The 14533-nt window shown below is 42.9% G+C and overlaps 1 protein-coding gene across 4 annotated transcripts in view; it reads left to right on the forward strand.

The window, feature by feature from the left end:
- The window catches only part of VWA8 (von Willebrand factor A domain containing 8), a 90669-nt gene that overhangs the window by 36197 nt on the left and 39939 nt on the right, over window positions 1-14533 (forward strand). For all 4 annotated transcript variants that reach the window (XM_083624582.1, XM_083624583.1, XM_083624580.1 and 1 more), the window contains exons 19-25: window positions 1082-1188; window positions 1836-1907; window positions 2966-3042; window positions 4937-5012; window positions 5370-5505; window positions 9019-9138; window positions 10243-10448. In XM_083624582.1, coding sequence (XP_083480708.1) covers window positions 1082-1188; window positions 1836-1907; window positions 2966-3042; window positions 4937-5012; window positions 5370-5505; window positions 9019-9138; window positions 10243-10448 — 794 coding nt within the window. The remainder of the gene's footprint in view (window positions 1-1081; window positions 1189-1835; window positions 1908-2965; window positions 3043-4936; window positions 5013-5369; window positions 5506-9018; window positions 9139-10242; window positions 10449-14533) is intronic.

Genomic DNA, 14533 nt, shown 5'->3' on the forward strand with positions numbered 1-14533 from the left:
TTGGTGTTTCAATCCCACTACCTCCTTTAATGCCATTTGTGTACTTGTACCCTTTTACTCTGAGGGTTTGCTATGGCAGCCATTTCTCTAAGCAAAGGGAAACACAAAAGCTAAGTGGAAAGTATTGAAGTGCAGTCAGGCCAACCAGAATAGTGGCAAAGCACAGTGAACAGCTCACTGCTGAGAGCAGGCCTCCAATTCGGAACTCTAAACTCCTCAAATGCACATCTCAGAACCACGTTTTTCTTCTCAGAACCGCATTTCCTTCCCCCACCCCCCAAAAAACGTATTGACCGGTGAGCCATTGCATGGGGCTGCATTTCCCCCACTTCCCTAAAATGTGGCCTCTTCCCCTTTCTGCTACCTGGAAGATCTGTTGTAACTCTAAAAGTAGCAACAAGCATGTAAGACAAGTCATGGCATCATATGTCTACACGGTATTTAGTTTCTAAATAGTTTCTAGGTTTTAGAATGCACAGCTCTCCTGATAAGCATGTTTTCTAGCTAGATGCTCATTCTCAAAATCAAGCTTTCATAATGACAAGTCTCAATGTATCTTATCATAGAATCATAGAATCATAGAGTTGGAAGAGACCACAAGGGCCATCGAGTCCAACCCCCTGCCAAGCAGGAAACACCATCAGAGCACTCCTGACATATGGTTGTCAAGCCTCTGCTTAAAGACCTCCAAAGAAGGAGACTCCACCACACTCCTTGGCAGCAAATTCCACTGTCAAACAGCTCTTACTGTCAGGAAGTTCTTCCTAATGTTTAGGTGGAATCTTCTTTCTTGTAGTTTGGATCCATTGCTCCGTGTCCGCTTCTCTGGAGCAGCAGAAAACAACCTTTCTCCCTCCTCTATGTGACATCCTTTTATATATTTGAACATGGCTATCATATCACCCCTTAACCTCCTCTTCTCCAGGCTAAACATGCCCAGCTCCCTTAGCCGTTCCTCATAAGGCATCGTTTCCAGGCCCTTTATGTTCCCCACCTCCATGACTTTGCTAAAATCAAATATTTCCATTGCACTTCGAATGGATATAGTTGTTCATATATGTGGTTTGTATGAAACCTCCAGGTGAAGTGGACTCGGGAACCCTGAAGATTGGGGCAGTCACAATCCCAATTTATAACCCCTTGGAAAGGATGAAAGTGCCTGATGTTCTCTTCTATGAAAATACCCAAGTAAGTGCTGATCTCTCACTGACCAATTTTGGCCAAGATTTTAATAGCAAATACTTACGACCAGATTTCTCCGCCATCCTTTTCTAGTGTGATTAAAACACTGCAAACGTTATTCGAATGCTCTGACTAAATACATCGCGACCAAAGAATTTTGTTAACAAGTTTTCTGTGGCTGTTTACAGCAAGAAGTGGCACTCCTAATTTCTTCACTTACCTCAAGTCCCATTTGCCACGTAGGAAGTTTATTGGGAGAATCCTTCTTCCATTCATTGCTGTGTTAGTTCACCTTCCTAGCAGTGGATTTTACATTTTTCTGCTGTGCGTTAAGGACAGCCTCTGTTATTATGCCTCTATTATTATTATTATCAGTATCAGTTTTAGTATTATTCAATAGATTCATTACTGAGCTAGACGTACCTGTAGCTGAACCAATCAACATCGGTTCATAAATTCTTACTGATATAGATTAATGTGTAATTAAAGGAAATATATATTATTGCCTCTCTAAATGGGTGTGGCAACTGTGCATCACCAACACCACAAAAAATTACACATGTACATTCAAAAGCTGTAGAATACTTTTTCCTGCTGCCTTGCCATTACTAAGTTGTTTCAAGTTTTACAAAGCAGTTTTAATTTCTCTCTAGCATATGATGGTGATGGAAGATATGCTGAAAGACTTTTTGCTTGGCGAACACCTTCTCTTGGTTGGCAACCAGGTGAGAGCAACCCAATTTTTCTTGCTAGCGTGCACTTTTGTTTTACTGTAATTAGTATTTATTGAAAGCTCTGACCTGGATAATTTGACAGAGGACTGACACTGAAAAGTCCACTGTTACTGTACATTGGGGGGAAACCTTGCATCCAAGGATGTAAAATTATTTTGAATATTACCCTCAGTCTCAGAATGAGCTTTGGAAAAATAAGCAGACTAAGGCGGTGTTAAAAAGTGTGTGGCTCCAGGGAAGAGATAGCCACTGCTTTGCAGTGTGGCAGCAAAGCCCCTGTCTAGACGCAGGTGGCGTTGTGGTCCAAACCACAGAGCCTAGGGCTTGCCGATCAGAAGGTCGACGGTTCGAATCCCCGCGACGGGGTGAGCTCCTGTTGTTCGGTCCCAGCTCCTGCCAACCTAGCAGTTCAAAAGCACGTCAAAGTGCAAGTAGATAAATGGGTACCGCTCTGGCGGGAAGGTAAACAGCGTTTCCGTGCGCTGCTCTGATTCGCCAGAAGCGGCTTAGTCATGCTGGCCACATGACCCAGAAAAACTGTCTGCGGACAAACGCCGGCTCCCTCGGCCTATAGAGCGAGATGAGCACGTAACCCCAGAGTCCTCCACGACTGGACCTAATGGTCAGGGGTACCTTTATCTTTACCTTTTGTCTACTTATCTGAACCCAGGCTCATGGCTGGGCTCTCCTCCTTCATCATGAATGGTAGCTGAGGACAAACCTACAGCTCGTTGTTTGCAAGGGAAGTCCTTAACTACTATGAGCTCAGCTTCAGCTGACAGTGCAAAGCCAAACCTTGAGTTAGCTACTGCAGGTGCTGGGAAGGATCTCCTCTCCAGAAGTCAGCACGTTCCCACAGTCCTAGGAAGCCATTGTTGACTGTGTTGTGCGAACTAGGCCTAAAAAAATGTTTCTACATACAGTACGAGCATTGCTTTTTGTTAATCATTTTTCCATGGTTGGGGTTTGGTTTTCCTTGGTTGTAAAGAATATTTAATCCCGTTGCATTAATTTGCAGTTAAGGAATGGAATGGTTTTCCTTTCTGCAGGGTGTGGGGAAAAATAAGGTGGTTGACAGATTCCTTCACCTGCTCAATCGACCAAGAGAGTATTTGCAATTGCACAGGTAAGAGGGGCTGTGTAGTCATTTTACATGACTTCACAATCAGGTAGGCACCCGTTTAACCTGTTTTTGCTTATCATTGATTTTAATCATTTTTTAAATGTTTTAAAGAGCTGATATTAACTGTTTTTACTGATCATTTTACTGTTTTGTTCTTGTTAACAGCTTTGATGCTTTTTTTGTACACTTGGTATATAAATTTTATTATCTCAATTATTGGGCTTCACTATAAATTACCATATTTTTTGCTCTATAAGACTCACTTTTTCCCTCCTAAAAAGTAAGGGGAAATGTGTGTGCGTCTTATGGAGCGAATGCAGGCTGCGCAGCTATCCCAGAAGACAGAACGGCAAGAGGGATCGCTGCTTTCGCTGCACAGCGATCCCTCTTGCTGTTCTGGCTTCTGGGATTCAGAATATTTTTTTTCTTGTTTTCCTCCTCCAAAACTTGGTGCGTCTTATGGTCTGGTGCGTCTTATAGAGCGAAAAATACGGTATGCTGGATTTTTCAGACACATGACTGGTGAAATGTTACAGATGCTTTCAGTAAATATCCCTTTAGCTGGCACAACCTACTTCCAATACTGGATAGAGTGATATAGCAATTTAGAGTTGGAGTGAATAACAAGGTCACAGGAAATGTGCCGCATTTAAAGTTCTAACAAGACAACAAATTAAACAATTTTTAGAACATAATTTTAGGAAAAGGTGAGTTGAATAGTTTGAGCAGTCACCCATAAGAATGAATAGCTAATAAACAGAGACAAATGCACCCAGATCTATGTGCTCTTGCATGTTTCCCTCAGTGAAGCAATGCTTATCAACTTGTATCCCTCAGTTTAGCTTCTGAGTCTCTTCATGATCCTCTCCTGTTTCCTTCCTCTTCAATTCAGCCATTTCAGCTGATCAGGTCCAGCAATTACCTCTTCTGTTTTCCAACTCAACTCCTAAACAATATTTTCACTCCCCTTCTTAACCTTTTTAGCCAATCACCAAAGGAGAGTAAGTTTCTGTTCGTTTAGTTTTTCTTTCCCCTAATTGCCACGTTCCTGATCTAAACCTTTTAACATCCTGTGCAGAATTTCCTGAGCAAAACATCCCCTTGAACATTATTTTGAACTTTTGACCCTTCCCTTCAGGAAAGCTGCAAAAGCAGCCATTTTGCAGCCCATGTTGTAAAACCAAATGCAAAATGGCTGAAAGTCCTGCTCTTTTGCTCTCTTTGGAGTTATTCAATCCAGTGGGTGGGAAGAGGAGTAGTCGCGTTCTCCCATGAAAGATTCCTGCCTTCCAGGGGGTTGGACTTGATGATCTTTGTGGTCCCTTCCAACTCTGCAATTCTCTGATTCTGTGTTGAACAGGAGGGTGCATCAGATGAATTCTGAGACAGGTTGCCTTGGAGGGATTTGGGGTTTGTCCAAAGTTAAAGCAGGCGTCCCTTTGTGGCATCTTGGCAACCCAGACATAAAAAACATGCATGGACAAGCAAAACTGTTTCTTTAGGTTTATTGTGTATGGAGAACACCAGGGGAGAGGGGGCAACTTTGCAAAATTGAAACTAGTGTGTTCTAAACAACGCATTGGAGTGGAAAGATTCTGAATGGAAAGGGATTAAAGCTTTCAAAGGTTAAATAATGCTGAATGGCATGGTCTCTTCTACTCATTAAAACAAGGGACTGCTAACTGAAAAATCATCTTGAGGTGGTGAAACAGAGTATAACTTCCCCGAGAAGACTAACTTCGGTTCCCTTTTCAACACCAGTTTTGTGATGAAAGCATTTTTCCTTAAAGCTCAGTGCCCTTTCTAAGGTGGTTTCTAAGTGTAAAATGGAGTCTGATATTTTGAAATAAGAATAAATGAATTCCCTTTTTGACTTGTGCATGTTTTGCTATCTTAGAGACACGACCGTGCAGAGTCTTACGCTTCAGCCTTCGGTTAAAGATGGTCATATTGTCTATGAGGATTCTCCACTAGTAAGTCCACATTTGTATATTTGAATATATGAGTTCTTCACTAAAATTCGTTGATGGGTCCAAGTCCTTATCTTGAGATGAAATACATCATTACAAATCTAAGAATGCCCTGTTTCTTTTCAAAGTAAGTTTTCTAGCCCTCAAAACAAGTAAGTTGAAATGGCCGTTGATCTGGCAGAAGTTTCTGCTAATAGAAGTGGACAAGTGGAGAAAACAATCCATTGAATGTGTTCTCTTAAATACCCAAAATGTGAACTCTATGACAAATGCACAGGCAGTAAATTTATATCTTTATCAAAGTGCATCCAGAGTTGTGCAGTTTCTTTTCCAATGCGCGTGCTCTTTAACGTTTTCCAGGTGAAAGCTGTCAAAAAGGGGCACATTCTGGTTATTGATGAGGCAGACAAGGCCCCAACAAATGTCACCTGCATTTTGAAAACCTTGGTGGAAAGTGGAGAAATGATTCTGTCTGATGGAAGGCGCCTTCTTGCCAGTAAGTAAACCCCTGAACACAGTATTCCAGCAGTTGCATTTGTTGCAGATTAACGAATAGCACATTTCTCCAATGTTTGGGCCTTCTTTTGGTCATTAATTACTCTCTAAATATAGTTTACCAAAGAAAATAAAGCTTTTAGGTTGCAAACACTCAGACGGTACATTAGGTTCTTGTTCTCTGTCTCTTATGATTAATGTATATTTGAGAATATCAGAATAATTATATACCGTATTTTTCACCCTATAGGACCCAAAAATGAAGGGGAAATGTGTGTGCGTCCTATGGGGCGAGTGCAGGCTTTCGCTGAAGCCTGGAGAGCGAGAGGGGTCGGTGCGCACCGACCCCTCTCGCTCTCAAGGCTTCAGGAAGCTATCCGCAAGCCTGGGGAGCCCGCGGGAGTTCCTGCTGGGCTCCCTAGGCTTGCAGAGAGCTGCCTGCATCCTGAAACCTGGGGCGCACTGAGCTCAGCGCACCCCAGGCTTTGGGCGTCGCGCAGCTCTCCACAAGCCGTGGGAGCCCAGCGCGAAGTCGTGCCGGGCTCCCACGGCTTGCGGAGAGCTGCCTGCATCCCTGCGGATAGCAGCCTGTTCTGGGGGCTGGGGTTGGGGGAAGCTCGGGCTTCCCCCGCCCCAGTCCCCGCGCCCGGGGGGGGGTATAATTTTTTTTCTTTATTCCCCCCCCCCAAAAAAAAAACTAGGTGCGCCCTATGGGCCGGTGCGCCCTATGGGGCGAAAAATACAGTAATAAGAATGCATTGCCCTAGGAAACAAAGATTTTTAATACTACCAGCCAGTGCTGCGGTTTTGGGCTGGATAGCTTGCAAGTTTATTTTAAATAGTTCTGGGAAAAAGACCTTGGCTCTGCAAATCTTTGGTCCCAGGGGCCATAAGAGGCATTGGATGTGCCACATCAGAGGCAGAAAGACAGCTCCACCTTCAGAAAAGGAGACCCGGCTACCATTTCGCTGCCACCACAGCAGCTTCCATGCCATTTGCCCTATTGAGGTCAGAGCTCTGAAGTCAGTAAACTCAAGAGGGGATTTTCCAGGGTGATTTGGAGGGATTCTAGGGAATGCATGGATCCAGTCCCACAACATGCCTCTATTCAAGGAATAAATTAATGCATCCCAAATGGTGGTGGAGTTCATTCCAGTTTTTTAAAAAATAAATAAATACATAAATAAAAAGAACAGAGGAGCACAGATTGTGTTCCCTTTGCCCCTCACTTCCATTCTGCCAGCAAGAGTCCAGCAGACGTGCCTTCTTAATTTTCAGCCCCTCATGCCTTAAGATTGTTGCCTTAAGGAATTAAAATGGAAATATATGAGATTAGCAAACACTGGCCTCTTTCCCTCTTTCCTTCCCTCCTTCATCTTTCATGTCTCTGCCTCCCAAAGGCTTGCACAGCTGTTCGTTGCTGCAGCCCTGGCTATAAGCTCCGCAGGCTAATGGCGCTTCTGTGAGGCACCTCTCTTTGGGGTGCGGATGTCAGCATTTCACTCCTCCGTTGCTGGATGTGTGACTGCTATATCACATGTCTGTGTTTACTTTCCAGGCTTGGAAAGTATGAGAACGGAAGTCAGTCTTATCTCTTCCGCTGTATTGTACTTTTGTACTTACTTACTTTCTCTCTCTCTCTTGGAGAAGAAGTGAGAGGATACTATGATTGCTTTGTCCTATATATGTTGTTGTTATTTAGTCATTTAGTCACATCCGTCTCTTCGTGACCCCCTGGACCAGAGCATGCCAGGCACTCCTGTCTTCCACTGCCTCCCACAGCTTGGTCAAACTCATGCTGGTGGCTTCGAGAACACTGTCCAACCATCTCATCCTCTGTCGTTCCCTTCTCCTTGTGCCCTCCATCTTTCCCAAAATCAGGGTCTTTTCCAGGGAGTCTTCTCTTCTCATGAGGTGGCCAAAGTATTGGAGCCTCAGCTTCACGATCTGTCCTTCCAGTGAGCACTCAGGGCTGATTTCCTTCAGAATGGAGAGGTTTGATCTTCTTGCAGTCCATGGGACTCTCAAGAGTCTCCTCCAGCACCATAATTCAAAAGCATCAATTCTTCAGCGGTCAGCCTTCCTTATGGTCCAGCTCTCACTTCCATATGTCCTGTATATATTGCTTAATAAATACTTAGAATGCACACACCAAAGCTCCACTTCGTCCCTGCTATACTCTGCTGATTGAGCGTGCACATATCTTTGGATATGTGTCGCTGGTGCGCACTGGGGCTGAAGATTTATGGCCAAGCCGGGCTGTGCTTCAATCAGGAAGATGCCCGGAGAGGTTTGTCTCCATTTGGGGACTGTGTGTGCCCCACAGGCGTGTTCTGATGGAGGGGGGTGGTTCAAAAAAGGTTGAGAGGCTGCCAGCTCTGCAGGCAAGGGGTGACATAACTGGGTTCCTGAGTCCCACAGGGGAACTGTAGAAAGAATGTCGTTGGTCAAGGGAGCCGCGGACTCAAAAAGGTTGAAAACCTCTGCTATATTCAGAGCACTGGCATATTGGTTAGCTAAAAAATTATAACCAGGTGCGCCTGTCTAACAAAAAAGTGCTTATATTGGACTGTAGTGATCACTGTGCTGCACTAATGGATATTAGTTTTATTACATAAGGTAAAGGTAAAGGGACCCCTGACCGTTAGGTCCAGTCGTGACCAACTCTGGTGTTGTGGCGCTCATCTCGCTTTATTGGCCGAGGGAGCCGGAGTACAGCTTCCAGGTCATGTGGCCAGCATGACTAAGCTGCTTCTGGCAAACCAGAGCAGCGCACGGAAACGCCGTTTACCTTCCCGCCGGAGCGGTACCTATTTATCTACTTGCACTTCATGCCTTTGAACTGCTAGGTTGGCAGGAGCAGGGACTGAGCAACGGGAGCTCACCCCATCATGGGGATTTGAATCGCCAACCTTCTGATTGGCAAGCCCTAGGCTCTGTGGTTTAATAAATGTTTCAGATCAGAGTGTTAATAGAGAGCGTTAACTTGTCGTAAGTTTGCTTGGTGTGGGCCTGCATGATTGGAAAAGGTGGAATCCTCTACCTTTTTATGAAAAGAACGAGTTGAACAGTTGAGTTTCTCTAAACTGGAATTGAATGGAATAGTTTGGCAGCAGGAGAAAATGCTTTAGAATCAGTAAAATTTAAATAGTTGTGAAAATGTAACATATTGTTCAAGGGAAATGTGGGGATAGATGAATCAAAATACTTATGGTTCATATGAATTTTTCTAATTTACTAATCACCAAGTATTTTTTTAAAATCTGTATGAAAATTCATATTTAAATATGTATTTAAATGTATTTTTAACAAAATGCATAATCTTATACATGTTTGTACTTTTGGGGTATTCTATTGCAAAATTTTAACGATAATGGGATATATTCACTGTAGAGATAAGCAGATTATTCCATATATATTGATTATTAAAAACCTTTCAGTGGGCATGAATTTTGTTACTTGAACCGTGCCTTGTAAAGTTGAAAATATTAATTCAATTATATGTATTTTCTAGACTCTGCTAGTGTGAGTGGAAGAGAAAATGTGGTGGTAATTCATCCAGATTTCAGAATGATCGTTCTAGCAAACAGACCTGGATTTCCGTTTTTGGGCAATGACTTTTTTGGAACACTAGGTAAGTGCAGTGCTTAATAAACCTACAACAACTGTGTTTTCTACAGACTTCAGTATGGAAAATATAAGCTTTGCTGTACTCGTCCTCCTGATAGAAAAGATATACAGGAAACAGGCTGTTTTTTAAGAAATCTGTTCAGCCTTTCGGATAAGAGGCTGTGTCAGTCATTTTCTCGTCTGCCACTTGGAAGAGTATGACACATGGACTCTTTCGGGAAAGTGGCTGCATAAAATAAGGGATTTTGAATTTAAAAGTATTTGGCTAAACACATAGCAGAACATACTTTTTCAGAATGTTAGCAAGAAGACCTATGTTTCTGGGATTGTTATAAGGTAATTTGGGATGAGATGAAGGGGTCCAAATACTGGCATTGTGTGACGGTTGTGGGTCCCTGTACCCCAACCTTCCTCAGTGATGGATGGGCTTGATGGAAGTTGGCACTCCATTGGGAGAAGAAGAGGAGTTTGAATTTGATATCCCGCTTTATCACTACCCTAAGGAGTCTCAAAGCGGCTAACATTCTCCTTTCCCTTCCTCCCCCACAACAAACACTCTGTGAGGTGAGTGGGGCTGAGAGACTTCAGAGAAGTGTGACTAGCCCAAGGTCACCCAGCAGCTGCATGTGGAGGAGCAGGGAAGCGAACCCAGTTCACCAGATTACAAGTCCACCGCTCTTAACCACAACAACACCCTGGGAGGGCAGCAGGTTGCTGAAAGCTCATAGTATCTCCTCTAGTCCTAGCTCTTGGAAATCTCATACAAAGGATCTGTTCCCAGCCTTTCTCCCTGAGCTACTTTCAAGTGGAGGACTGGATGACTATGGTCCCCACTGAGGAGAGCACTCAGCAGCTGGCGAACTTCCATATGCGAAGATGCATTGAAGCTGGGCAATAGGTATCTAGAGGGACCGTTTGCCATAAAGACCCCTTTGAATAGCACAAGGGGCAACATGGTTGAAGGTTCAGTGGAGACTTCTGCCTCCAGTCCAGGAATGCAACTGAGTCAATAACACCTGGCTTTGTGGAGTTTGCATAGCTTCAGGGTTTCCATTACTATATGCTACAACCTTTCCACAACTCTCCATTCCTTGCTTGTTTATTCCAGGAGATATTTTTAGCTGCCATGCAATTGATAATCCCAAACCAAGCTCTGAACTTGCAATGCTTCGACAATACGGGCCTGCGGTTCCTGAGCCAGTCCTGCAGAAACTGGTGGCTGCTTTTGGAGAGCTCAGAAGCTTGGCCGACCAAGGAATTATCAATTATCCTTACTCAACGAGAGAAGTAGTGAATATAGTCAAGCATTTACAGGTACAGTATATACATTCCTGCTACTGGCGCGATTTGGAACAGACCCATTGATAAATATTGACATTTAACTTGCAAAAATCGTTCGGAAGAGTAGATTGAAATTGGTAAAGCCTAAAATGTTTGTAGGACCCATCTAAGTGGTTTTAATGGCTGTGGCCGATTCCAGAGTGAAAGCAGTGAAATTAGGTTAGTCGTGGATAACGCAAGTCCAGCAGGGGCCTGAATCTGATTGACTTCCTCTTGATCAAGACAAAATGTGCCCAGATGATTCCTCCTTTCCTATGCGTATAAAGGACCAGGGCCCTGCGGGATTTGACATCTTTCCGCAGGGCCTGCAAGACGGAGCTGTTCCGCCAGGGTGCAGTTTGACTTTCTTTTGTATAAAACAAGCCCGAAGGAGGGCCCCAACCCGCTCACAGGTCCTTGTATGATCAGTGTAAACAGTTGATCCTGGCAAGTATTAACCATGCTCAGTTCCAACTTGATAATTGTTACCTGCCCAGATTTTAACTCTAAATTAATTTTAAGATGTATTTTAATTAATTGATGTCTTTTTTTTGCATATTGTGTTGTTTTTATGATGTTAGCCGCTCTGAGCCCGGCCTCGGCTGGGGAGGGCGGGATACAAATAAAAAATTATTATTATATTATTCTTATTCGCTTTGTAGACATGCCACTTCTGTGTGGAAGCAAGCCCATAAGATAGGGGCTGCTAATCTTATCAGCCCCAAGCAACGTCTGATCCCTCCAGATGCCACATGCCAGCAAAGCACACACACACACATGTCTGGGCACACGCAAAATCTTTTTTTTTTTTTTAAAGAATATTTATTAAAAATTTTAGAAGTACAAAAAGAAAATACAAAAAAACATCATTTTAAACAAAAAAAGATAAAATACAAAAGAGAAAACAGAAAAATAAAAAGAAAGAGCAAAAAATTAAGATCCATTAAGCAAAAAGATAAATCAAAGAAAAATACGGCAAATCTTCCCATTACTTATCTTTCATTAGCTTATTTCCCTGACCTCCTCACACCTCCCTTTTTTGTATTCTAGGTCACTTATCCATTTCAGCAAATCCTTTCCCTCCTTTCAAATTTTTGTCCTGTAAATTTATCTTGGTATTAATATAACTTTACTTTCCCTCCTTTCACCAATTAACAGTCTGTTTTTTCCTAAACCTTTATAACATTTCTGCTAAAATCACATAAATTCATTCCAACATCATTCTAACATTCATTAATTTTGCAGTGTTTCTGTAAATAGTCTTTAAATTTCTTCCAATCTTCCTCCACCAACTCTTCTCCCTGGTCTCGGATTCTGCCAGTCATTTCCGCCAGTTCCATATAGTCCATCACCTTCATCTGCCATTCTTCCAGGGTGGGTAGATCTTGTGTCTTCCAATACTTTGCAATAAGTGTTCTTGCTGCTGTTGTAGCATACATAAAGAAAGTTCTATCCTTCTTTGGCACCAATTGGCCGACCATGCCCAGGAGAAAGGCCTCTGGTTTCTTCAGAAAGGTATATTTAAATACCTTTTTCATTTCATTACAGATCATCTCCCAGAAACCCTTAATCCTTGGGCATGTCCACCAAAGGTGAAAGAATGTACCTTCAGCCTCTTTACATTTCCAACATTTATTATCGGGCAAATGATAAATTTTCGCAAGCTTGACTGGTGTCATGTACCACCTGTATATCATTTTCATTATATTCTCACTTAAGGCATTGCATGCCGTGAACTTCATACCTGTGGTCCATAACTGTTCCCAGTCAACCATCATGATGTTGTGTCCAACATCTTGTGCCCGTTTAATCATAGCAGATTTCACCGTTTCATCCTGAGTATTCCATTTCAACAGCAAGTTATACATTCTTGACAAATTCTTAGTTTTGGAATCTAACAGTTCTGTTTCCAATTTTGATTTTTCCACCTGGAAGCCAATTTTTTTATCCAAATTATATGCCTCCATTATCTGATAATAGTGAAGCCAATCTCGCACTCTATTTTTTAATTTTTCAAAACTCTGCAATTTTAATCTGTCTCCCTCTTGTTCCAAAATTTCCCAATATTTCGGCCATTTGGCCTCCATATTGAGCTTTTTCTGAGCCTTCGCTTCCATTGGTGACAGCCACCTTAGGGTTTTATTTTCAAGCAGATCCTTATATCTTATCCAAACATTAAACAGTGCTTTTCTGACAATATGGTTTTTAAACGCTTTATGTGCTTTAACCTTATCATACCACAAATATGCATGCCACCCAAAAATGTTGTTAAAACCTTCTAAATCCAACACATCAGTGTTCTCAAGAAGCATCCATTCTCTCAGCCAGCAAAAAGCGGCTGATTCATAGTAAAGTTTTAAGTCTGGCAGGGCAAATCCACCTCTTTCCTTAGCATCAGTTAATATCTTAAATTTTATTCGAGGCTTCTTGCCCTGCCACACGCAAAATCAAGCTACCCTGTTATTTTCTTGCATTTCTCAAGCCCTCTGTGTAACGCTAAGGAACTCTTAGTTACTGAAGCTGGGGAGGATTTTTTTTTGGGGGGGGGAGATTTTAAGAAGATAAAACAGTCATGCAAGAGTGTTTCTCCACTTTTTTTGCCACTGTTTTATTTCAGGAAGATAATGGGCTGCAAGTTAAAGCTGCCGGCTCCCCTGAACCTTGCTTAGCGAGAAAGAGAGAGATAATGCAGGAAGATATGGGCTGCAAGTTAATGAAAGGATGTCCCCGGGCACCCCTGAACGTTTCTTAAATCACCCCTGGGTGCCACAGGACACTGGTTGAAAACCAGTGCTTTACATATTTACTCAGAAGTCCGGCCAGCTATGATCAATGGGGCTTTTTCCCTGTGAAGTATGTTAGGGTTGCAACCTAAAATACTCTTCTCAGAAGGTTCAGAAAAATTGTCCTGTGTTCTTTGTAGCTTGTTCAGAATGAAATAATAAAACCTATTTGCCCATTTTCCAGCCAAAGGCTTCCAGAGCAGTTTATGAATATTAGAAATGAGATAATCCCATGTTCTTAGGCTTGACCCCAGAGGAATAGGGATTGGGAGGGCTGAGGTAAAAAAGAAGCTTGGGAAGGAGTTCTCCGTTATTCAGCATATCATTGAGCTTCCACAGCGGAAGGCGGGCTGCTTTCTCTCACTAATTCAGAAGGACAAACCCCTGTGTTTCAAACTTAACACAACAAACAACACAAGCAACACAAAGACCAGTATACAAGATAGCACTGCAATTCTTATTGCATAATATACATAATTTAGTACAACAAAAACAAAATGTGTACACTTGTAAGTTCTCTAATATATTTGAAATCAAATGAACACACATCTGTCAATCTTTGAAAGTCCGTAGAAGTATAATAAGTCTGTAGTTGAAACAAAGTAATAGATGCTATCCTGTGGGCTAAGCAGTAAAACTTTGTGCATTTTTCTAATCTGTGGGTTGTGCTGAAGAAGATTCCAGTGAAACAGTCAGATTATCCGGGATCACTGTCCTACGTTGTTATTCACTTACTACTTCGGCACCATGAACGCCTAAAAAGTTTCACCGCTTGTACTAAATTATGTATATTATGCAATAAGAATTGCAGTGCTACCTAGCATACTGGTCATCATGTTGTTTGTTGTTGGTTTGTCGCTTTCTCACACTGGCCGTGGCATTGTGATAGCCAGTAGCTGGAGGGAGGGCGGCTTTCAACAGAGCTGTCTTGGTTGCGTGGCGACTTCCCGCCCCCACCCAGGAAGAAATAAAGACACAGGACACCAGAATATAAGGTTAATGGACGAAATAGGCCACAACTTTATTGATTACAGGAATGAGCGGTATTGGCTTAGGCATTGGCCCTATCGATTAGCAGGCTCCAGCCTGATTGCATGAAGACCAGCAAGGGTTAACCACCAGTAGGGGGAGCTCTGCTGAGGCATGTCAACTAGGAACTCCCCCGGAGTCACCGCTTGGGGGCGTGCCGTGGGCCCACACCTCCATAGGCTTCGGACAGAGCAACGCCCCCCCGGAGTCCTTTATTGGACTACCCTTTTCTGTGGGGGAGGCGATGGCGCTTCCCTCCCCCCTCTC

Source organism: Podarcis filfolensis, assembly GCF_964270895.1.
Source record: "Podarcis filfolensis genome assembly, chromosome: 7".
NCBI lineage: Eukaryota > Metazoa > Chordata > Lepidosauria > Squamata > Lacertidae > Podarcis > Podarcis filfolensis.